Genomic DNA, 26227 nt, shown 5'->3' with positions numbered 1-26227 from the left:
ATTAACATTATTAGATCAATTTTATTAGATTTAATAAAACATTTACCTAACCATGTAAATTTTTAGTTTAATTTAGCAACAATTGCTAAAAGGAAAGTCAAAATCAATTCTTCCGTGTGTCCTTAAAAGTCAAATTTAGAACCGTTTTTCTGGTTTCCGAGTTGGTATCTTGGTAGCATTGTACATGGAATCTTTATGTTTCCTTCAGGCAATACTGTAGTGAATTCCTTCAAAACAGCTGTCAGACTGACATTTGTATGCGATAATTACAGTGATGAACAGATTTCTGTCATAAAATGTAATGTCTAGTCATCAGCTGCTCACAGACTATAAGATTTTATTCAATAAATAGCTTTGGAAGGTAATCAAATGTATTTAATATATATAATTTAATAATTTACGTGTGTGATAATACGTTTTTGAATAAATAATAAAAAAATAGGGTTTGTTATTGAAAATTTTAGTTAAATGAAATGAAAATGTATAAGTAAAATTTGAATATTAGTTTTAAACTTTGTTGATATTGAATTCTGCGTTGTTTTTTTGGCAAACCTTAATGTAAGTATTAATATTTAAAGCTTCATTGTGTAATATTTGTTGAATATGGACACGATTCTAACCTAGAAAATTGTAATTGCGGTTTAATAATACAGTATTCAGGGTAAAAGGCTAAAGCGGTCTTTGGTGTTATTCAATACATTTTCACAAAACGTATTTTTCAGAGGCGCTAAAATGGAGTATTGTCCGCCGAATGTAACTTTAAGTGAAATATGGATAGACCATGGTATATCACAGTGTTTTATGGAGACGGTGTCAGCTGCAATAATAGGTGGATTTCTACTTGTATTTGGGATAATACAAGTTGTTATGTACAAAAGGTAAGTCAATGAAAAAATTTTTATACAAATTACACAATTTTAATCACTTTCTCAGTGTAAAATATTTTAATTTAAAGATGCTACTTTTAGACTATCTTAATAAATTATTTTACATATAAGAATGTTACAAATTTGGTCTTGTTATATATGAAGAAATGTTAGAAAGTAGCAAATCAACAAATAACTTTATATAAATAAAAAAAATCTATTTTCTTATTTAAAATAAATAATCCATTTAATGAAGTACCATTGAATATTGCACATACATTAAAAAGTACACAATGAATCTTGTATGAGAACTATGTTAATAATAGTTTAATTAAAGTAATTAATTTTTTATTTCTATTAATTTTCACACATTGTGTATGTGTTAAAGTTAATATTATATAGTGTAATATTGTGTATAATTTTTTTTATAATATTTGTGAATACACATTCATAGATGCATACCATAGCCAATATTACATGTAAAAAAAAAAATAGCAGTAGTAAGTGCACCTCATTACTATGTAACTTTAAAATTGACAAATTTAAAAAAAAATGTTTAGAGCACATGGGGAATATGGCTATAAATAACTGACTTAAATGTGAAACTCAGGTGACTCGGTCATTGACACAATACTAACAAACAAACAACAGTAACTTTATAAATAATAATTATTTCATACATCATCACTACAGCCTATTGCAGTCCACTGCTGGACATAGGCCTCCACAAGTTCACGGCAAAAATGGTGTGAATCCATGTGTGTTGCCCATAGTCACCACGCTGGGCAGGCGGGTTGGTGACCGAATAATTATTTTTTAATTAATTTTTTAAAGTGTTAGGGCAAGTAAGTGTGATATTTAGGTAAAAATATTGATTGTGATATCATAGTTAAATGGGAGTACACCAGTTTAATGACTCGTTGTATATAGCCCTAAATAATTATCTTTATTTCTTTCTTAACAAATGTAATATATATGTCAAAAAAAATGAATCACTGAAATATATGTATGTGCATTACTACAGAATAACTGCACGAAATTAAACATTTTTTTAAACATTTCTTCTCGTTTTGAATTGAAGGTTTGCATAAAAAAAAAAAAAAAAAAATATTGACAAAAAAAAACCAATGCAATGTTATTATATTCTTTAGTGCACTTTAAAAAAAATTACAGTTATTTGTATACAAATTTAGTTAGCAACGGTGGACTTATCTCTAGAAGAGATCTCTTCCAGCCAACCTGTGATAGTGAGAACTAATGTTACATAGGCTAAGAGAGTGCAGTAATGTAGACATCATACAGATTCTTGAAAATAAAAACCTAATTAAATAATATTTATAACATCATGCAATATACATATACATACTACACATAATATAATGTTCACCAGGTAATATATAAAAATTATAGTTTAGTGTGGACACTAATATGGATTACTCAAATCATATTTTATTTTCAGATATGCTACAGAAGTAGTAGATGTTAGATCATCAAAATTATTTTATGTCCAGTTATTTTTCACGCTATTCGTACCTGTATTGGCTGTTCTAAGGTTCCTTTTACAGGCCTTTGTTTTCAAAGGAGGACATCTCTATGGATATATGGTGAGATTATTTTTATCATATTTTATTATTACTGATAGTAATTTCTAAGTAGAATAACATTTCGCAAATATTAATTCAATCTAAGGGGGCGTTCATATTACGTTACGCAATTTGGGGGAGGGGCTTTTGTAAAACGTTACGATGTTTTACAAGGACGGGAGGGGGGTTCGAACAACGCTTTACGTAACATTGTTTTTTATTTAAATAAAAAAAACTAGGTTATTAAAATCTCCCAAGTTTGCAGTCCTTTTCATTTATACCTATATATTTATACTTACCGCAAACGCGATTAAAACCATAACAAAAGTAAACAACATAGTTGAAACATAGTTGTGACATTTGGGTAAAAATTTTCAAAAAATAATAATAATAATAAAATGGTCAGTTGGGTGCTACGTAACGTTTATATACAGGAAAACATTACGGCGCGTTACACGAGAGAACGGGGGGGGGGGGGGGGCAAAGTCATCAAATTTTGCGTTACGTAATACTTGAACGCCCCGCCCCCTAAGGAATTGTAATTATGCAAATAAGAAATCAATTGTATTTAATTATTGTACAAGGTTGTTTGAAAAGTAAAATCACTACATTGTACTTGACTACATTTGAATTTCTGAAGAGTATTTTAAAAATAATTATTTATTTACCTTCATTATAAACTATATATTGTTATATGCCGGAAACTTCATGTTATTAACCAGCTATATTTTAACTGATTTCTTCTACTTGCCTTGCAATTAGGTATTATAATACTTAATGAAGCAATATATTTATTGTTTGAGATCAATTTGGGGTCGTCCAATAATAACATGATTTTAGTTTGAAATTGACAACTTACAACAATTACTTTCAAAGCTAGTATGGGAGGAGTTTAATTGCGGTAGGTCACAGCAGGAAATATCCTGCTCAAAATCTGGAGAAGTCTGACTGGGGGAGTACCTTGACCTTACAGAAGATTACAGATGATGTTTATTTTGTTTTAGATATTAGCTCTAGTGGTGAATCTAGTTGTATTTCCACTATCAGCGCATTTGGCTGTGATTGAAAGACGGTATCTATTACCGTCGGTTCCACCGAGGGGCCATGGATTCGTGTTACTCGTATTTTGGGCTATGATCTTTGTATCCGAGAATTTGTCGTTCTTAAATATCAATAAGGAAGGATGGTGGTGGCACTTGAAAGAGTAAGATATTTTTTCAACAATATTTTTTATGTAGGTCGTGAAAGTGTATTTTTTTTTCTATTATTGACGATGTAATCGTAGTGAAGTTATTATATCCCGTCAATATACACTATTGCGATGCCATCGTGCGACGACTGATTTCTCATTGTAAAACAAGTAGGTACGACATATTCGCACCCTATTTGAATTTACTTTTAAAAAAGTGGACAAGATAATTTTAAGATTATTTGATCTTTTTTTTTAATATTTTGGTTATTTTTCAGTCTTCAAGACCGTTTGGAAATGTCACTTTTCGTCGGTCGTTACATTTCATGCATGATAATGTTTATACTTGGAATGAAAGCGCCTGGAATTATGCACCAGTTTGAATACCTCGAAAGTGATGATATAAACCGTAGGAATGTACCACCGAGGGTAAATTATATTTTTAAGCAACTTGAATATGTTTATGTCTATTCAAATAGAAAAAAAAACAAATATTTAAGCAAATTTTATTTCTTAAATTTATTTAACAAAACCTCTTTGGTCTTATCAAAGATGCAATACAATAATTGACAGTTGTGATGCAAGTTTTATATGATTGATATATAGGTTAAGATGTCATGTCCATATCAAAATCATTTAATCGTAGTAGCAGATGAAAAGAAATTAAAACTGAAGGTAATACACGTGTAGGCGGCTAATTTGAAAAAAAAAATATAATTCGTTAAAAGTTTCGCATAAAATGAAAATAGTTATTTATGAACACGTAATTTTTTTACTTTTTTAAATAAAATATTATTTAAGTACATTAACAAGTAAAAACCAATAAAATAAAGGTGTCTTTTCTTTTGATATAGAGCAATCGACTTGATGTTTACCTCAGTAGCTAAATCTTTGTGTCAATGACAATAGATGTTAATGCCAAAATATTTAAACTGTAAAGCCTTAAAATTTAGAATTAAAAAAACAAAATGCATAAAATTATTATACTTATTAACGAAAATTTTGGACATGATTTAAGGTTCTAAATAACCACGTTTTTTGCAGGATGAAAATAGATCGACGTTTCGTAATGTATTTGGGAAACTTCGCACCCTATTGCCTTTCCTCTGGCCGAAGAAAAGCGCGTGCTTACAAATATACGTACTGATTTGTGTACTGGCTTTGCTCGCTGGACGCGTGATCAACTTGTATGTACCTATATATAATAAGAGAATTGGTGAGTTTTTTTTATATATATTTTTACTAGGGTTTTATTGCAGGTAAATTGCGGGTAAAACGGATTCTGCTATTATTTTAGTATCTTATCGTTTTTAATTCTCTTGTGCCGTAAAGTAATATTTTCACACATATAAAGGTTCCATAATACAATTTTTTATTGCCTCAATAGAACAGTGTTTTGGAGACTGCAACAGAGTCTTAAAATTCTGTATGAGAACAATATCTTCTTTAGCTCATAGTACAGTATTTTAATCTTTTAATTGTACTATATTGAATGCTAATATTCAATCCCGTGGGAATGTCTAGATAAAAATGATGACGATACAAGACAAGATATTTAGTAGAAATTTTAATAAATGACGTCAAAAATCTTAATTTTTAAGCGAAGTACAATCCAGTTTCAATTTTCTCGCGATAAAGATAATTATAGATAAGAAGAAAAATAACTATAGAAGAAGAGATAAGCAATATAAATTCCCAATGATACCGTCTTATCATCAGAATAGTTATCCGTTGTATTATTATTCGTGCAAATAACAAAACGATCAACATTATGATATATATATATATAATGTCTTGAAATAATTTTTCATTAACAAAATATAGTAAAATGCGTTTACAATGTACCCACGTGTACAGTAAATGGTACCATATAAATAACATGATATTCTACCATTTCTGGAAATTCTGACGATATAAAAATCAGTTGAACCATAAAGAAATTCTGTTAACGGTAAAATATATATATATTATAGGATCTCTGTATATATCATCAACTTCCATGAAAGCAAGACCGCGGCAACAGCTAGTATCATGTATAAATGCATATACCTACTATTTTTATACCAAAGCTGCGAGTGAAACTTGTTTTTTTTTTTTTTTTTTTGATATCACGGTCAAGTTTAATGTCAATTCGTATCTATCTCGTGCACATCTATCGAGACCCAATTTCAGTAGTAGAGATTTGATTAATTTTACTCAATTATTTGTCGAGAAATGGAGATATGTACAGATAATTTAAAGAAAATTTATATTGAAAATATTTCTACTCGTCATCACCGATTTCGCTGTAATTTATGTAACATGCTGGGTTTGGCTATAAACGAAATTCCCTAAAGTAGGAACTCCAGATGGCCAAGCATTTACAAATATAATTTTTTTTTTTTAATTTGTCTTGGATCTGGCAAAGTAAGATACATTTATTTGAAAGTGGTTCTCAAATATAAAATAGAGCGGTGGTTACGGTTTCGATTCCCGGAGAGGCTAATATATTTTTCTTTTTTTTGTTTGTTATAAAAGGATATTCTATAATGCTTAACGATTAAACCAGGTCTCTCTGAGATTGGATTTCGCTACAAGTTTAAGAGTCATTACTTTTATAATTATAAATCCACTTCCTTTAGTCATATCATCATTTAATATAGCTTGAACGCAATCAATGAAACTGTTTTCAATCATAATATAATAGCAATGCTACTAATATCAGATTAATGCGTTTTAAAAAACCTAACAAACTTTTCTGTTTTCTTAATTACAAAAATAATAATAAGTAGATTGCAAATTATTTAACGACGACCGCTCTGGTGTAATGGTGTGTGTGCCGTGTCGGCGACGCCTAAACTCCGACGGTCGCGGGTTTGATTTTGTTTATACAAATATTTATTTCGGGTCTCGTTGTTAGTCCTTGTGTATCTTCCACCGTGCCTCGGAGAGCACGTTAAGCTGTCGGTCCCGGTTGTTATCATGTACATCTGATAGCGATCGTTACTCATAGTAGGGAATATATCCGCTAACCTGCATTGGAGCAGCGTGGTGAATTAAGTTCTGATCCTTCTCCTACCTGGGGAAAGATGCCTATTCCCAGCAGTGGGATATTACAGGCTGATGCTTTTTATATTATTTAATGTAATAATATTTCGGTATCTCGGTATCGGTAAACATTTCGGTACATATTCTTTATCGCAGCATTCGAATTATTTTACACAATAGTTGTTGTTATTAATTTTATTTACTGTTTAATTAAAGTCTGTCTGTACAAAATAAGTCAACCGATCTAGGTTAGTATTTATATTTATTTAAAGATTGAATACATTACAATGTATACTTAGTACAACCTTTACAAGTTACATCTTGTAGGTACATATATACAATTCTCGTGTCACAATCTTAGTTACCATACTCCTCCGAAACGGCTGAATCGATTTTTATGAAATTTTGTGTGCATATCAGGTAGGTCTGACAATCGGTCAACATCTATTTTTCATAACCCTAAGTTATTAGGAGGGGGATTAAGGGGGTTCATAACATGTATGGCTAAACAACGTTTGCGGGGTCAGCTAGGATATATGATATTCAAATATGAAGTAGTTCTTAAAACCTTACTATGACATTGAAATTATAATTATATTAAATTAGTCACGCAATATACACAATCACACAATCTTTTAATGCTATATTTAGGAACCGTTTAGTTAACATAATAATAGGGATAAAAAATACGTTTTACTTCCTAAAAGGACATTTTGCACAGTATAATTTGTCATTAATCTTTCCAGTGGACAGTGTCTCTATACCGCCGCTGTATTTCCGATGGGACCTCGTCGTTATATACGTATTTTTCAAGTTCTTACAAGGCGGCGGTACGGGTGGCATGGGACTACTTAACAACCTTAGATCATTCTTGTGGATAAGAGTACAACAGTATACTACGAGGGAACTACAGGTACTGTATAATACAACACCCTGTAATGCTACTTTTGGACAAATATTTATTAAATCTTGGTTCCCAAATTAAAAAAAAGCCGTGTCTTATAAATATAGGAAAAACTGTTCAGGTAATTATTTATTGAGGACTACCAATAAAAGTTACAATATAAATGCTTAAGATACATAGTGGTTCGATAAACTAAGATACGTTGTATTACTTGTCGATGTAATTGAAGTCGGTTTTTTTTTTCGTTTGCGAGCAAACACAATTACCATCGGAACGTGTATTTTATAAAAAATATCGATCAGTTGAAAAGCGGTGCTAATCCGAATTAGAACCTACGACCTTGTACTTAAGATCCACGTGTATATTTTGTACAACAGATTATTTAATTAAATCCAAATCTTATTAGTAGAGTTTGTCGTACCCATAATTTTCGGCTTGCAATCCGTGATATAGATTAGTGGTAAGACGCTAAACTTATATATAAAATTGTCGTGTTACAATGTTAGTTATAATACTCCTCCGAAACGGCTTAACCTATTTTTATGAAATGTTGTGTGCATATCGGGTAGGTCTGAGAATCGGCCAACATTTATTTTTCATATATCTAAGTTACAAGGGGGAGGGGATTAAGGGGGTTAATAACATATATGGCAAAACAACCTTTCCGGGGTCAGCTAGTATTGTATAAAATCAAAAATTTCTTTATTCAAATGGGCATCAAAAAGCACTTTTAAATCGTCGTTTTACAAATCATAATTATATTAATGTTTGATAAATTTATTATCGTTAATATGAAACTGCCACTGATTCTGATCTCTGCAGTTACTCATGCTTTGATACTTTGTTAGTTTTGTCTTTACCTAATGTCAATAATATTATTTTTATAATTTGTTAATACAATAGACACTTAGCTACCTGCGTGCTCGATAGCGATAGTACTTAATATACTGTAGTACGTGGAAAATGAGTTCAATGAACCGTGATTATCAGGCAAATAAAATATTGTCCTATTATTTTATTGGTGATTACTTTGCGTTCTTTTTTGTACATATTGTACTACTTTTTTATATATTTGAAAGTATCAAATTTTTTGATGATGTCGTTCCGCTAAATTTTCTTTTATTACCTTTTATGTATAACTTTAATCACATACACATAGTCTTGCCCTAAATATTGTTACAAAAAAAAAAAACCATTTTTTCTATTGCATTACCACTTATTACTATTACAGTTTGTTAGTTTAAAACATTAATATAAAACTGTTAAAAATATACTTACATATTAAATATGCTTACTCGAAGTGGTCTCCTTTGTCTGCAATACAGTCGTTTTAACGTTGAGTCCAGTTATCAAAAGAAGCACGCAATATCCATGGAAAAATTCTTCACTGCCAAGCATGTGGATTGTTTTAGGGACACCAAATTATTTATTTATTTATTTCATTTGGACAAACAGTAGTTGCTACATTACAATTTTCACATAAAAACCATAGGTACTACAATTAAGCTTAAAGGCGCAACATTTTAAGTTGTCACAACATGCACAAAAAGAGATGTAACACTAGTATTATTAAAATATTATATCTAAAAATTGAAAAGATGTAGTAAGTTAAAAATAAACATAAACAGCAAACACAAAAATCATTTATAAGTAATTAATCCCTCAGCAATCCCAAACGTTAATTAACGTAATTCAAACGATTATCATGGTCTTTAAAGAAATCCAGACTCTCTAAAACAGACCATAAATCATAATCCAGCAGATTAAGATCGGGACTAGATGACGACCAGTCTTCAGCTCTGATGAAGTTCGAAACGTTTGGTTTCTAACCAAGATTGGGTGGATCGAGCTCTATGGCCCGGCGCCGAGTCTTGCTGAAAGGATGATTCTTGTTTATTGAACATTGTGTGGTTAAGGGGCTTAACTAACCTACTTAAGAATTGTATCTTGATACAGTTGTGCCGATATTTTGATACCTTTTTCACAAAAATATGACTCAGTCACTCCTTCATAGTTAACACCCCACCAAACCTTTATGGCTTATGAAATGAAATATCTTGCTTTTGTGCAGGATTTCTTCGAATTCTTTCCCTTACTGCTTTGATCGCCTTTCTAGAACAATACGTGGACGGCCAGATCTTTTTCTGTCACAAACAGAAGAGGTGTCATTGTACCTATCAATAGCCAGGTACACAAACATTTGACTTATACCAAGCGAATGGGGAGTTTTAAAAATTATATTCGGCTCCATACCTACTTTGTGTAATGCAATCACAGCGTTTCAATTCTTTTGGATCTAATGGAGTGGGGTGATAACCCCACTCCATTTTAATATCAAAAAATGTTTTACAATGTATAGGCGCGAAAATGAGAAAATGAACAATCATATAAAAATGACAGATTCCAAATTAAAAATGTAATATTTTGTCCATTTTTAATTGTAACAATATTTATGACCAGACCATGTATGTATGCATGAGAGCTTTGTCCATATAGTTAACTGTATCTGGCTATCGCCACTTCGTATTTATTATAAATAAAACAAAATCTGCCGCACCGCCGCGTGTGTCTGTCTGTTTACTAGAACTAAAAATCTTTGAACGGATTTTCATGTAGTTTTCTGTAACAGACAGCTCGCTCAAGGGTTGTCGCAAAGCTAATCGATAGCGATGAGACACTGCTTTTTTAACGCGACTAGATTACAATATTATAAAGCCCATTTATCGCGGAAGGCTATATATCATCACGCTAAGACCAATAGGCGCGCAGAACCAATGAAGAATGTTTCAAAATCTGGAATTTTTCTTTTTGACAGCTTGCTCTGCGTAAACAGTTAAAGTTTCGCAAAAATCATGTTTGGCAGAATTGTTAAAAGTTTACAGAGGTTAAGAGTTCCATGCGAATGCAGTCGCGGGCAGAAGTTAGTCTTAAGATAATCAATTTTTACTTCACTATTTACGTAATCAAGCAAATATTTATTTGATAAGGATTACTTCATAATTGTTAAATGAGGTATAAATATATATCTATTTTGAATATAATTATAAATTATAATATAAATGAAACAATGGTCAATGAAAGGACAAACGGCTAATGTTTCTATAGGCATAGTTCAGTGGTCAGGCGAGTGGCGACCTTACCTATCGATTATATTATCGTTAAACTGATACAGATGACCTTCGTGAATGTAGCGTTTTATATCAGCTGCCTATAAACATAAATTCATAATAAAATTTGCGGGTTGCACTGCGTACTAACACCAGATTTTTATATTATATTCTTTAATATTTACTTACTGACGCATATTTTTTTCATGAATATTTTCTCTCATTTTTCTTTATAAAAACCTTGTCTGGATAATGAGGTATACAAAAAAAAAAAAAGAATTATTCAACTGGATGCAGTCGTTTGGAAATTATGTGTGTACATACATATCGACTCACTATTTACATAGATTTATTACACAATTGTTTAGACTAGCCCGTTGGCGCAGTTTGTAGTGACCCTGCTTTCTGCTCCGAGGGTTGTGGGTTCGATTCCCACCCCGAGTCTGGGTGTAATATACATATTTATTTATATATTTATATATGTATTATTTATAAGTATGTTTATCGAAAAAAAAAAAAATATGTAGCTATATACCAGTCGGCTGTTACCTATAACACAAGCATTAAGTTGCTTACTTTAGGAACAGACGACCGTGTGTGTATTGTGTAAATATTTATTTATTTATTATTATTATTTATTTACAATACATCACTAAAATCACATTGTACTAAAAGCAGACTTAAAGGGGGTAAAAGCTTTTACTACCAACCAACCTAAGGACGTACAGGAGCAAACCTTTGTAGGTGTGCAATATCAGAAAATGAGCAAATTCATATTAAGAAAGCAAAATTTATCACACTTATAACAGAGTCACGCAATCATTTTTAAGTTACTGTTTTTTATTTTTATTTTTGTTATGTTAAATTATACATTTATTTTGTTTAATATTATTTTGGTATTGCAAACGTAATAATCCTTTATTTATTAGTGTATCCTACTGTAAATGCATCGTTATTATTGCAATTTTTTTTTTTTTTGTAATGGTAATTGACATATTTTTATTTTTATTTATACAAAATATTATACATATTTACAATTCACAACTTAAGAACTAAATATTTACAGATAGTTTTGGTATAAATCATGTCCGCGTGGAATTGTATAATTATTGCAATTGAAATTAATGTTTTGTCAAATTTGTGTTCTATTACCTATAACTAAAGGAAAATTAAAGAGGTTTTATGGCAATATTATGCGAATAATTATTTTCTGGTAATTAAGTATGCATGTATGAGTATTTCAATTTTTGTCATGGACTTTTGTTCATTTAAAACCGACGACGGCTTGACGCCGTGATCATAGCATTTGGCATTTACGTTCTTTGGTTCAATTCTTTCATATGACAATTGTTAATATATATAAGTACGGTTCGTATATCGTTTACACCTAATGCAGATGACTCTTGTCGTTTGATCTTCTTCGATTTAAATTAATTCAAATAGGAAGATATTATCAAATATAAACTATATATATAACTAGTAGATGACAGACATTATAGAGACAATTAATAAAGTATATGTATATATCTTTAAGAATTTTTAAACTTAACACATATTGAACGTAGTCCATTGTATTTTTTTTATAACATTATTGACATCAGGGTCACTGTAAGAACAAGTTTTTTAAATCTAATAATATAATATTTTCGTTCCAGTTAGAACTGTTCCGACACTTACACGATTTGCCCCTAAAATGGCACTTATCAAGAAAAACCGGTGAAGTATTACGCGTGATGGACAGGGGTACTGATTCTATAGACAATTTGCTGTCATACATTCTGTTCTCGATAACACCGACCATTGTGGACATAATAGTGGCTGTTGTCTACTTCATAACGGCGTTCAATGTGTGGTTTGGGCTCATTGTTTTCTCAACAATGGTGCTTTACATAAGTGAGTATCAAGTTTCAAGTTTTTTTTTTTCGTGATGCATTCTTATTATCAATAATCTTTCTGTAAGACTCGGAAAAAATTGTGAAAGGCCCGATGACCGATTTTAAAAATTATCATTCGGTGTACGAATTACTCGTCTTATTACAGACGAAAAAACATATTTTTCTCAACTTCAGATTAGTAGTAGTAAATTTGCCTCAATTTCAGTCGCAACAATAGCAGTAACGGAATGGCGAACCAAGTTTCAGCGAAGGATGAACTTAGCGGACAACGAGCAAAAGGCTCGTTCTGTTGATTCCCTTCTGAACTACGAAACTGTTAAATATTACGGCGCGGAATCGTACGAAGTGGTTTCTTATCGGGAAGCCATTTTAAATTATCAAGTAAGTATATAGGTACAGTGTAAATAATTTTTTGACATTATGATTTACGACTATTTGACTAATGTTCGATTGTTATATTCAGAATACGGTCCGTTTGACTTACGAACCGCTTAATTTCTAACAAGATATGCTCTCAATTTAACTTTTTGTAACCAATACGAGTCGTTTTATAAATATAGAAAACGGGCTTAAAGTTACTTCTTTCCTCAATAAGTAGGCTATCCTATAATATTATATTTTTAATTAGTCTTCCAGATCTTGTGCAAACTTATTATAGATATAGCTTCATATAAAGGATTTGGTTAGTCCTCTTATAAACACTGACAACTACAGGATCTAACGTGCTTTGCAACAAACTGGATTTAGATTTAAAAAAAAGTATTAGATTAACTAATATGCTATAACTGTGCATTGGACAATAATATTAATGTTGCGAAAATACCTATTAACACGCGTATTGCACAATTGAATAAACATAATGCAATGACACATTGTATTACGTTAATTGAAACCAGATATAATATAGTTATGACTCATAATATGACCGTAACAAATCTAGGCTAACATTATATTGACAAGATGTTACATTTGAACGCGCTAATTTACTATTTGTCATCCCGATAACAGAATATGTGTTCATATTATCATTGATTATTATTATTGATTAGGAGCGTGCTATTTATATTTACTTTTCAATGAACATAACAATGCAATTAACGTCTTATAAAATTTATTGGTCCAATATTTAAAAAAAAAACTAAAGCAGCCTGTTTTTGTGCACGCCAGCTATAATAAATGCAAGAGAAACGTTACAGGACAGCTATTAGTAGTTAAATAAATTTGCTTTAAACAGGATTCATCAGGAAAATTATTTTTATAAGGTAGAACAGTACTACTAAGTAGAGTATAATAAAATTGATTTTCGTTAAAAATTAAACATGCGACTTTTCTTTATTAACGTTCATAAGTGTAACGTGATATTGTCTTTCAGGTTTTATTCCTTATTAGAGACATTAATAGACGTAGCATTAATCTAGAATGTTTTAAGTTATGTACTTTTATTATATGTATTTTTCTTCTAAGCTCCGTCATTTTTATAAGTTTTCCTTATTTAATACAAAAGTGTGTAAAGCCATTGGGTTTTATTCCTTCTTAATAAATTAATTATTATCTGTTGTAGAAAGAAGAATTTAATTCCCTTATCACTCTCAACATGCTGAATACAATGCAGAATATCATTATCTGTGCAGGTAAGTTGAATATAATTATAATAAATAGTACCTGGGTGACCAAGCTTAGCTCGGTATTTTATTTTAGTAAATCGTGTTTTTTGGAAATCATATTTAAACACGAATTACATATTTATAAAATATGAATATTTTTTTTTTTACTGACAATAATAAAAAATATACATAAATATAAAAATCAAAAAATAAAAAAATAATTAAAAAATAATTATGATAAAATATGAATATCTAATATTTTTCAATTTTACAGACACAATAATAAAAAATTAGAATTGGCTATTTAAATAAAAAATAACGAGTGCAATTAGAAAAAAAAAAAAAATAATAATCGATCTGGAAATTTGAGGATTTGAACCCCGGTCTCTTCAGTCGATCGCGACTGGCCGATTTCCCACCTGATCTATTACAACTTTATTGACGATTGCGAAATTTATCTTCGTATTCTAACGATATAGTAGCCATTTTTTTAGTGTCTAATAACTGGGATAAAACGACATTTTGTAAAAATGAATCCTAGCTAGATTTATTTATCTCCACCTAAAATCCTCTGCATACTAAATTTCATGGAAATCTTTGGATCCGTTTCCGAGATTTAGATTATATATATATATATATATATATATTATAATTGCTCGTTTAATAGTATTAGATTTATTAATTTTTATTTATTTATTTTTTTTTTTTTATGTCACTAGGTCGGCAAACAAGCGTACGGCTCACCTGATGGTAAGCGATTACCGTAGCTTATAGACACCTGCAACAGAAGAATCATCGCAATCCAGAAGCATCGCAAGCGCGTTGCCGACCAATCCCCAATCCCCCCAGGAGCTCTGGTCACCTTACTCACCAACAGGAACACAATACTGCTTGAAAACAGTATTATTTTGCTGTGATCTTCTGTAAGGTCGAGGTACTACCCCAGTCGGGCTGCTCCATATTTTGAGCAGGAAATTCCTGCTGTGCCCTACCTCAGTTGAAGTTTTTATAAACCGTTACAATTGTTCTCCCTGTAACTCTGATGTTGTTATTAAGACCAGTAATGAATTATTATCATTCACCTTGTCACAACTTATCTCATTATGTGTAATGTACATCGATTTATTGTAATGTAAGAGAAAAAAGCATTTCAAACAATTAGTGACAGTGATAAGACATATATGTATTATTATAGTTAGCATTGTCCGTGTACGGTGTGAGCGGCGCACTCATGCGAGCACTACAATCTCTTTATAGGGATTCTAGTGCTTGTGTGAGGATAAACGGGGCATACACTGAATGGTTTAATATCGAAAAAGGTGTTAGACAGGGATGTGTAGCGTCACCGTGGCTGTTTAACTTGTTCATGGACAATTGCTTGACAGAGTTAAAAGAGAATGAAAGTGGGTTGAGAATGGGTGAGTTACTCGTCAAATGTCTTCTCTATGCTGATGACCAAGTACTACTTGCGTCCTCGGCCGAGGAGTTGCAGGAGATGGTAACTGCTATGAGTGGAGCTTTTGTTAGAAAGGGAATGAAGATGAATGTAAAGAAGACGAAAGTGATGGTGTTTGAAAGAGATGAGGTAGTGACAGACTGTAATATCGTGATTGGAGATGAACAAATTGAACAGGTGAATGAGTTTGTGTATCTGGGTTCGAAGTTTACAAGAGATGGAAAGTGTGAGAGTGATATTGAAAGAAGAGTGAATGCAGGAAACATGGTGAACGGAGCTTTGAACTCCTTTATGAGCAGTCGGAAGGTGTCTAAAAAGGCTCGTTTGGCTGTGCATGAGGGGGTGTTGCTTCCGACACTCATGTACGGAAGTGAAAGTTGGGTATGGCAGAAGAGACATGAAAGCAGAATAAATGCAGTTGAGATGAGAGCGTTAAGAAGTATGATAGGAGTTAAACTGAGTGACAGGATGAGAAATAGTGAGATAAAGAAACGGTGTGGTCTGAAAGAAGATGTAGTGACAAAAATTGAGAAAGGTATGCTGAGATGGTTTGGTCATGTCGAGAGAATGAATGAAGAACGACTGACGAAAAAAGTGTATAAGGCAAGTGTGAGTGGAAGTGTTGGAAGGGGTAGACCTAGGCGGACATTTCAAGACCAAATCGGGGACGTCTTGAAAAAAGGCCAGGTCAAGAGTACCCTAAACCGACGAGCATGTATGAAGGGAATAATGAAAGTGGATGAAGCGAAACAAGTATGTAAGGATCGTAGCAAGTGGAAAGAAGTGGTCTCTGCCTACCCCTACGGGAAAGAGGCGTGATTGTATGTGTGTGTATAAATTGTATTTTGCATAATTTGTATTTAAAAATAGTTGCTTATTTTTTTACATACTTTTTTTTCTTTATATTTTTTAAGCTAGAAGCTCACAAAATGAATTCCCGTATAAACCTCTATATTTTTATAACAATACTATATATGTATATAAATTTCGTGTACGATGTATGTTAGCGATAACCTCCGAAACTTCTGAACCAATTTTTATCAAATTTTGTAAACGTCTGTGATTTTGGTCCAACTTGGAAGATATGTTACTGTTTTTTATTTAGGGTAGGGTGTGTTAGGGTAGTTTTTAACACAATTTGACCCGGTAGGTGGCGCTGATGTCGGTATGTAACTCCGAAACTACTGAACCAATTTTTATCAAATTTTGTAAACGTCTGTGATTTTGGTCCAACTTGGAAGATATGTTACTGTTTTTTATTTAGGGTAGGGTGTGTTAGGGTAGTTTTTAACACAATTTGACCCGGTAGGTGGCGCTGATGTCGGTATGTAACTCCGAAATTACTGAACCAATTTTTATCAAATTTTGTAATCATCTGTGATTTGGTCCAACTTGGGAGATAGGATATGGGGATAGGGGTAGTTTTAATCTCAATTAGACCCGGTAGGTCATGCTATCGGTATGTAAGCAATCTTTGGTAGCTGCTTTCCGGGCAGAACGTCTGCCGGGTCCGCTAGTATTATATAAAATATACACTTTTGCAGAATACACATCAAGCCATAAATTAAATATCATTTGAGATGTTTTTAATACTATCATAATAATAATCGATTAAATCAATATAATGTTTAAAGCTATGATACAAAAAAAAAACGTAGATATTGCAAAAAAAAACCTGAAAACCGCGTGACGAAATATGCTATGTCAGGAAACTATTCACTAAGAAGCCTATTGAGTATGAAGGTTGTAAAAGTCTTAAGTTTACTACAGTTAATATTTTAGGTTTCTAATATAATAATAACGATAAAAAAGATTCAGAGCCATCTATGATTACCTGCAAAAACCAAATCAACTAATCATATTATCATCATATATCGTATCATAAGTATAAGCTGCAAACAATAATTTTAAAGGAGTGCGTGAGGTGCGTTTGCGTGCACTTTTGGGTTTTCCATTTACTTTTATTTTGTCTCACTTTTTAGGCTTTCTAATATAATTCTAGGCATAAAGACATGGACTATGTCTGAAACAAAATAAATAAATAAAAATAAAAAATAAAAATAAAAAGCGTTTTTTCTTTTCACTTTTATACAGCTGCATATTTTTTGTTTAAGGATTGCTGGCCGGGTCATTGCTAGCGATATCAATGGTTGTCCGTACATATGAGTTAACAGTTGGAGACTATGTTCTATTTGCGTCGTATATCGTGCAACTGTATGTTCCCTTAAATTGGTTCGGGACTTACTATAGGTAAGTGTTAGTAAACACTGTAGTATCTACGATTTTATTTTCGTGTTACCCACACATTAGGAATTCTAAACATTTATGAATATCATATCAAAAATTGACCGTTCCAGCGGGGATCGAACCTACGTCTCCGACTGACCGTGTCGGCGCTCTAGCCAATTAAGCTATGGAACGATGTACCCGCTAGATCGAAATTTTTGATATGATGATTTTATTTTCGGCTTAAACGAACCGTGGCGCCGTCTATAGTGAGTTATTTACAGAAACCCGTAACTATAGTCTTTCCTAAAAAAAATTATACTTTTTCCCCTTAGATGGGTGAAGTTCGTGATTAGTTCGGATCTCCTGCCACAGATAGTATTGTGAGATAATGGTAACAGACGTCGCTTATTCTGTTGTCCTATTTATCTATAGTAACTCTAGAATGTCTTAATGTTCTATTGTATAATGAGAATACAGGATGTATATTGATCTGAAGACAATATATTCTTATATTGCAAAAGTTATTTCTGAGACAAAAATATTTTTGGTCGAAATGAATGTTTCGTTCGGTTCGCCTCATTCGGTATATAATGTTTAATGTTTAAAAAAAAAATCAATTTCTCCCAGGGTTACTTTTTCTAATGTAAAAAGTTGAAACAGTATAGACCCCGCGACTACTACTATATCTTTAGGTAGAGGTGTACTGTAAAATATTACTGGGGATGTCTATAATGCAATGCCTGTCTGAATGATTTACTTCAACTAGTCAATGTGAACACAGCGTTCTTACGTTTGTGGCACTAGTTGTATAAAAAAAAAAGTTATGACAATATGTGTACGTGGTTAGGGCGATACAGAAGAACTTCGTGGACATGGAGAACATGTTCGACCTGATGCGCGTGGACTCGGACGTGCGCGACGCGGCGGGCGCGCCCGAGCTGCTGGTGCGGCGCGGCGGGCTCGAGTTCAAGCACGTGTCTTTCGGCTACGGGCCCGAGCGCCTCGTGCTCAACAACGTCAGCTTCAAGGTGGCGCCCGGCTCCACCGTCGCGCTGGTACGAATTCTTACATTTGCTTTTTAAATTAACTTTACCATTATTTCTTCTTGCCATACCTCCAATTATGTATGTATCTTTATCTTTATTATATATCTGTATAAATTACAATAAGAATATTGTTTTATTTCCACAGGTGGGTCCGAGTGGTGCCGGCAAGTCGACAGTGATGCGGCTGCTGTTCCGCTTCTACGACGTGAACGAGGGCGCCGTGCTGGTGGACGGGCAGGACGTGCGCACCGTGACGCAGGCCAGCCTGCGCGCCGCCATCGGCGTCGTGCCGCAGGACACCGTGCTCTTCAACAACACCGTGCGGTAACGACGACCTCGTTAATACTTCGACGACGTGAACGTGGACGGTCAGAGCGTGCACATCACTACATTGTGACGTGAAGACTGCTGTCCACAATTGTATAATAGCTGACATTAAAAAAAAAATTTTTTTCGTATACTCTATATGATAGAAAAGATAGGGTCAATGTACAGCCGTAAAATATAATGGAAAAAAGGTTTTGTTCATTTCATCTTATCAATCCAGCATCTTAATTATAAGATGGCGTGTGAAATATGGAAAGCTTGAAAGTTCTACGTAGTTATTAATTTCAGATACAACATAAAATACGGAAAACTGAATGCCTCATCAGCAGACATAATCGCAGCAGCGAAGAACGCCGACATCCACGACAGAATATTAACATTCCCCGATGCATATGATACACAGGTAAATAAATTTTCGATGATAATGTGATGTTTTTAGCAATTTTTTAACTTCTTACTCTCTTGGTGATATTTGGCGAGGTTTTAGAGTATATCAAACCCCCCTATCAAAAAACCCCTATACCAAAAATTCAAGTGTATTTTTTTGTGCAAAGTAAATTGAATGTTTCGGAGTATTATCATTACATACAGGTATAATCTGATTAAATTTTGAAAACTTAAGCATCGTGATACAAATTTCTAGACAGAAGTGAAATTGATTAATGGACAATCCCTTAGTTGATATTAGTCTGCGGATAAGGGTCTCGGAATATGTTCAGAGATGAAAAAATTATTTTTTAGTATTCATTTGCGAACCAAAAATGAAAAATGTGGGTAACGTGGAAATAAGCAATATTGCTTAGATTTGGTTAATACCTTTTATTAAGATGTAATGATTTGGACTATACTTGGACTATACAGTAATTTTTTATTCAAAATAAAAACATGGTATTGTTAAATTATAGTGGTGATGAAATAGGGTATTCCACTATGTTTGAAAAAGTACTTCAAAATGTTGATTTTCTAAATAAAAATCCACAAAAATATATATATACAGGGTGTCCCAGAAATCAACGTCAAGCCGGCAATGAGCGATAGGCCAATTGATGGTGGTTATCAGAAAAATAAGAAAAAAAATATTTATGAATAATTTAAAAAAATAATGGCTTTTTAAAAAAAATCGAGAAATTGACACCCTGTGACAGTCTTTCAAACTTTGTGACTAGAAACCTTGACTATGCTTTGTTTTTTTTGTGTAACGGGTCCCTGAATAACTGTTTTATTAATTGTAATCTAAAATTAATACAAAACTGCCTCAGCTTTAGAAAAACACCATTTTATTGCGCAACCATTACGCAAAAAAGATAACAACATCTATCTTTATGTGACTGTCTTGTAAAAAAAATGTACTACGCTCTTTTGGCAAGTGGCTTTAAAAGATGGCGCATTTAGTCTGGATTCTAAAATGGTACTACATTTAGTAGTTTACACTTATAATTCGGTAGGAAAAAAATGTAAACCAAATGAAAGTTAATTATTTTTATATCACTCAAATTGCTATGGACCGCGTTTGAGTACGAATGCTATAATATAGTGACCCTATTGTGCCGTGTGTGAGCGAGACAGACAGTCCCAACCAAGTGACTAGTGAGGGAAGACCGAATACTTCTAATGAAGACATGGTCTTGCAAGAAGTCAGTTACGACCCGAGTACCTCAGTCCGTTTAATTGAAGCAAAGACGGGGGTGTCAAAAAGTACAGCACACCGAATTTTAAAGAGAAACGAGTTTCACCCGTACCATGTACAACGAGTACAAAGTCTCCTGCCCCAGGATTACCCTGCAAGGCTTGCATTTTGTCAAACGATGTTGCAAAAGTATAGGGAAGATCCGCAATTTTTAAACAAAATTCTATGGTCCGATGAATCTACCCTAAAAAGAGACGGATACATGAATCTGCATAATCTGCACGAGTGGCATTTGGAAAATCCACACTTAATGCGAGAAGATCGATCTCAGTATCGCTTTAAAATAAATATGTGGACCGGCATTTTAAATGGAAAAATTATTGGGCCATTCGAGTTACCAGAAAATTTGACCGGCGAGGTTTATCTGGATTTTATAGAAAACCATTTACCAAATTTACTGGAAGACGTCTCACTTGACATTTACCGAAGCATTTGGTTTCAACAAGATGGCTGCCCAGCACATTATACTCGCTCAGTCAGAGAATTTCTCGATCTAGAATACCGAGGTAGATGGATAGGACGGTCTGGTCCAATTTCGTGGCCAGCCCGTTCACCGGACTTAAATCCAGTCGACTTCTTTTACTGGGGAACGTTAAAAGAAAAAGTATATTCTAAACCACGTCAAAGTTTAAACGAATTACGAGAAAAAATTGCGGCAGCTGTTGAAGAGATCAACTCGAAAAGGTACGCTCGTCTTGTAAACCGCTCTTTTTTAAGAAGATGTAGGGCTTGCATTTCGGCCGAAGGCAAACAATTCGAACATTTGTTATGAATAAATAAACTTTGATTCCAATAACTGAATTTTATTTCAACCGTATTTTTTTTTGTCCTAATTTAGGTAACAGTCTTCTAAGTCTAGTGCCACTGTCTCGCTCACACACGACACAATAGGGTCACTATATTATAGCATTTGTACTCAAACGCGGTCCATAGCAATTAGAGTGATATAAAAATAATTAACCTTCATTTGGTTTACATTTTTTTTCTACCGAATGTTAGGTGTAGTCTCCTAAGTGTACTGCCATTTTAGAATCCAGACTAAATGCGCCACCTTTTCACAATACTATGACTGTCTGTCTCGCTCACACACGGCACAATAGGGTCACTATATTATAGCATTCGTACTCAAACGCGGTCCATAGCAATTTGAGTGATATAAAAATAATTAACTTTCATTTGGTTTACATTTTTTTCCTACCGAATTATAAGTGTAAACTACTAAATGTAGTACCATTTTAGAATCCAGACTAAATGCGCCATCTTTTAAAGCCACTTGCCAAAAGAGCGTAGTACATTTTTTTTACAAGACAGTCACATAAAGATAGATGTTGTTATCTTTTTTGCGTAATGGTTGCGCAATAAAATGGTGTTTTTCTAAAGCTGAGGCATTTTTGTATTAATTTTAGATTACAATTAATAAAACAGTTATTCAGGGACCCGTTACACAAAAAAAAACAAAGCATAGTCAAGGTTTCTAGTCACAAAGTTTGAAAGACTGTCACAGGGTGTCAATTTCTCGATTTTTTTTAAAAAGCCATTATTTTTTTAAATTATTCATAAATATTTTTTTTCTTATTTTTCTGATAACCACCATCAATTGGCCTATCGCTCATTGCCGGCTTGACGTTGATTTCTGGGACACCCTGTATATATATTTCGGCAAAATAAACACGCTTTTATGCCATAAAATTAAATTACATTTTAAACCTTTTTTATTTCCGCGAAAACGCTATTTTCGTGACGTAATATGTTTAAAAACAAAAGTCGTGTATGAAGTATGTAAGACCGAACTCGTTCAATACGTCAAAAGTTTAATACATTATGCATAATATACTCTTTGTCGTTCTACGTTAACAGCTACAAATATTTGGTGTTTTTGTGTAAAATAATGAATTACAATAGCTATCGTTGGTGTGTAGTGTCTAGCTGTACAAATACTAGCATTAAAAAAAGTCTAAGTCTTAATTTGGCAGTAACATAAGAAATAAAACATAACCTAACACTTTCTAACATTATTTTTCAAATTAGGTATACCTACATTAAAAAAACAGTATAATATGACAAGTAATACTTACAAAGATGTTTTAACATTCCGAATTCGGCAGAACAGAAGTCTGGGTTACATGCAAAAAACTTTGCAACCATCACTGAATCAATTTTTGGCAGATTCGTACTATGTGCTTTTACAAAAACTTTTTGTATTTTAATAAATAAATAGGTAAAAATGAAATGCACTAACGAAAGAGCACAAGTATTACTCTTTGAAGTTAAAGTTGATAGATGAGCTGAGATGTACCTAGCTGTTTACAGCTCTGACAGAACTTTGTTTTTGTTATTGTTCGTATGACGTCATACCATGGCGGGTCGTGTTTTAGGTCAAGTGATATACAGATTAAAATATACGACTTTTAATTTCAATATAATAAAACATTAATGTGCTTTTATGATTCCAAATCAGAATATTTAAGTGTATTTTTACATAAATTTTAATGTTTATTAAATCTTATAATTTATTTTTAACTACCGAAAGTAACCTATTGTCGATGAAAATTACCATAATTAGAATTTTGAATTAATTATAGGTCGGTGAAAGAGGACTGCGTCTAAGTGGGGGCGAAAAACAGAGGATAGCAATTGCTCGAACAATTCTCAAAGATCCAGCTATCGTTCTTCTTGATGAAGCTACTTCAGCATTGGATACCAATACAGAAAGGAACATACAGGTAAATCATTCAAAAAAAGTTTTAGATGAATTGCCATATATCTTGGTACATAGTGCTATAATTTCTATGTCACAAATTCGGTCACAATATTGCCTAACACGAAAACGTAGTTATTACACACAGCTAAACACAATAAATAATTCGAAATAGACATGCTTTGTTTATTCAGTACAACACGTATTTATAGTCTATTCGCATTAAGGAAGTAAGTAGTGAGTTGCCCCTCTATCTCCCTTGATCAGTTCATGGTAATAAATAAAAACTATTACCTGAAAGGCTTACTTCAATTGGTTAATATAAAAATGGTATTCTAATCTGTCGAATGATCTAATTGGCCAAAGCGTGGCTAAGCTGACTAACAACGATAAATTACTATTTTCATAACGCGAATAAACTATAAATTATAATTAATTGATTGATTGGAAAATATTTTATTGCTCTTTTATTTTCAGGCTGCGTTAGCACGAGTCTGCGCGAATAGAACAACATTAATAATAGCACACAGGTTGTCGACGATCGTGCACGCAGATGAAATTCTTGTACTTAAAGATGGAGAAATTATTGAAAGAGGAGAGTACGTACTCAGTTATGCGATACCTATAAATATATCTAACAATAATTGTTTATTTTTTATACTTTCATTAAATTTCTAAGTCATATGCAATTGATTTTCCCAGTCCTATAGATAGATATATACATACATAGATACATACATATCCTTTTAAATATAAAAGTAAGTCTTAATCTTGTATTTGATACCGAATTTATGGAATAATAAATACATAAAATTTATTTATTTTTCAGTCACGAAACACTATTATCACAAGGGGGCTTTTACGCGTCTATGTGGCAGCAACAACTCGAATCTAGAAACAGTAACAATGGCAACAATGGAACAAACACTGAAGGCAATAACAACAACAGCACACCCAGTCAACCGAACGGTTTGACCATGTTCGGACATGGGCACGGTAACGGCCAGTAAACTGACGTTAGGGTATGATTTATTATGGGGTGCTATAAATAAATCTTGTTGGATCAAAAAACGAATACTTATCTTTTTTTTTGGATTATGTGGATATGGTTTGGAGCGTTCCGAATACATTTTATTTGATTTTGAATATTTTTAATAGTAACAAAAGCACAGTAAACGTTAAGAATTGTGTATACCATTTTTCGTTTAAATGAATACTTTAATATAAACTTATACTTATGATAGTAAGACCAGTGTACATGTTTTGTATAGATGTTTATCGAAAATAGCTGTAACATTGTTGATTGTTGTTGATGGGGACGACGTATATTTTATTGACTAAATCGAACTTATGGTATAAATCTCACTAGTCCACATTTTGCACATGACATAGTCCATTAAACAATAGATTGCTTAAATATATATTAACATGTAAACGATTATTTGATATATGAAACAAGCATATTTGGACAAAATACACAAATTTCACATGTCATTATATTCATTAAAACATTGTAACATTGTGTGAATTAGAACAGAATAACGTAAACTTTAAAATAAAGTTATGTCGAATAATTGACAGTTGCGGTTTTTGTTCTAGTTTGAAAATGAGATATTTTTTTATCAATCTCTATACATGGACATTCATGGGAGTTGTAGACCAAAAATATGGTCAATTTAGATTTAGAATCAGAATATTTATCTTTTCCAGGCCATATTTTTGATTTCATAGTTCTGTCTTGCTATACATAGATACTTCATACCGGTGTGTATGGATTGCACCATTATTGACTGACGATTGTACGTGTGCTACAATGTGTGATATGTATGAGTTTGTACATGAATAGAAAATAGAATAAAATCAATTCAATTTACTTATAAAGAGTGAATAACCTAAGCCGGCGTGGATTAAAAATTCATGGAATAGCTATATATATATATAGTCATGTGACTCTTGAGGCTAACTTTAATCGTGAATATTGAAACTTGCAAATGCTTTGTAAGATTCTTATCATAATTATATCATAAATAATATCGTTTGATAAAAATGATTCGAGTATTGCTATAAAGGGCCAATTTTTGGAAAGTAGTATTATTTGTTTTATTAGTAGTATTTGTTTTGTGTTCTTTATTTGAAACGAATAATAGGATTACAATTTTAAGGCCTGGTTCACGGGTTGCTAATAAAACTACCTGAAGCTCTTAGAACCGTCTCAAAGAAAATTATCGAAAACCTAAAGAAGTTGTTTAAAATGAAAATGTATATCGCATTTTCGCGTGTTTTATCGTTATTTTCGTTTCTGCTTCCGTCATCCACGCTCTCTTGAAACATTACTCTGTATTTTTGATTGTATCGTCATATTGTCAACGGTTTGTACCTTGTAGTATTAAATATATGGTGAAGAAATAATTTATGTGCAATTTCACAAATATAAATTGTTTTTTTTTTTTTAATTCATTATTATTAATTTTATTTTCTCCCTTTCTACTTATTATAATGACGTTACACTGTGAAAATTAAACACATTACGAATTATATTAAAGTTTATTAAAATTTAGTTTAAAAATATTAGAAATCCTTTAAAACAATTGTTCCAAAACAAATATTTG

At 32.4% G+C, this 26227-nt stretch overlaps 2 protein-coding genes across 2 annotated transcripts; both read left to right on the top strand.

The window, feature by feature from the left end:
• The first annotated feature begins 279 nt into the window (after nt 1-279).
• Nucleotides 280-26053, top strand: LOC123656766 (ATP-binding cassette sub-family B member 6). Its single transcript, XM_045592425.1, has 17 exons — nt 280-361; nt 723-878; nt 2326-2470; nt 3454-3653; nt 3917-4067; nt 4683-4854; nt 7412-7578; nt 12332-12569; nt 12777-12952; nt 14133-14202; nt 17746-17881; nt 18708-18915; nt 19052-19230; nt 19522-19636; nt 23503-23643; nt 24096-24217; nt 24448-26053. Exons 2-17 carry the CDS (start codon nt 733-735, stop codon nt 24626-24628), a joined length of 2547 nt encoding a protein of 848 aa, XP_045448381.1. The 5' UTR covers nt 280-361; nt 723-732; the 3' UTR covers nt 24629-26053.
• LOC123656764 lies at nt 20973-21713 on the top strand. The gene is made up of 2 exons (XM_045592424.1): nt 20973-21389; nt 21423-21713. The coding sequence occupies exons 1-2, from the start codon at nt 21039-21041 to the stop codon at nt 21690-21692; spliced, it is 621 nt and encodes a 206-aa protein (XP_045448380.1). The 5' UTR covers nt 20973-21038; the 3' UTR covers nt 21693-21713.
• Nucleotides 26054-26227: the final 174 nt, after the last annotated feature.

The sequence above is a fragment of the Melitaea cinxia genome, chromosome 9 (assembly GCF_905220565.1).
Source record: "Melitaea cinxia chromosome 9, ilMelCinx1.1, whole genome shotgun sequence".
Classification (NCBI taxonomy): domain Eukaryota; kingdom Metazoa; phylum Arthropoda; class Insecta; order Lepidoptera; family Nymphalidae; genus Melitaea; species Melitaea cinxia.
Note: the sequence above shows the minus strand (reverse complement) of the source record. Positions and strands in the feature narration are given on the sequence as shown.

Bases quoted from the DNA above. Each gene is read 5' to 3' on its own strand.
- LOC123656766 (XM_045592425.1), top strand. From the start codon at position 733: ATGGAGTATTGTCCGCCGAATGTAACTTTAAGTGAAATATGGATAGAC. The intron at 2,471-3,453 runs GTGAGATTATTT...ATTTTGTTTTAG, and splicing joins GACATCTCTATGGATATATG to ATATTAGCTCTAGTGGTGAA. The intron at 4,068-4,682 runs GTAAATTATATT...CGTTTTTTGCAG, and splicing joins GTAGGAATGTACCACCGAGG to GATGAAAATAGATCGACGTT.
- LOC123656764 (XM_045592424.1), top strand. From the start codon at position 21,039: ATGTTGCAAAAGTATAGGGAAGATCCGCAATTTTTAAACAAAATTCTA. The intron at 21,390-21,422 runs CGCTCAGTCAGA...GATCTAGAATAC, and splicing joins GCTGCCCAGCACATTATACT to CGAGGTAGATGGATAGGACG.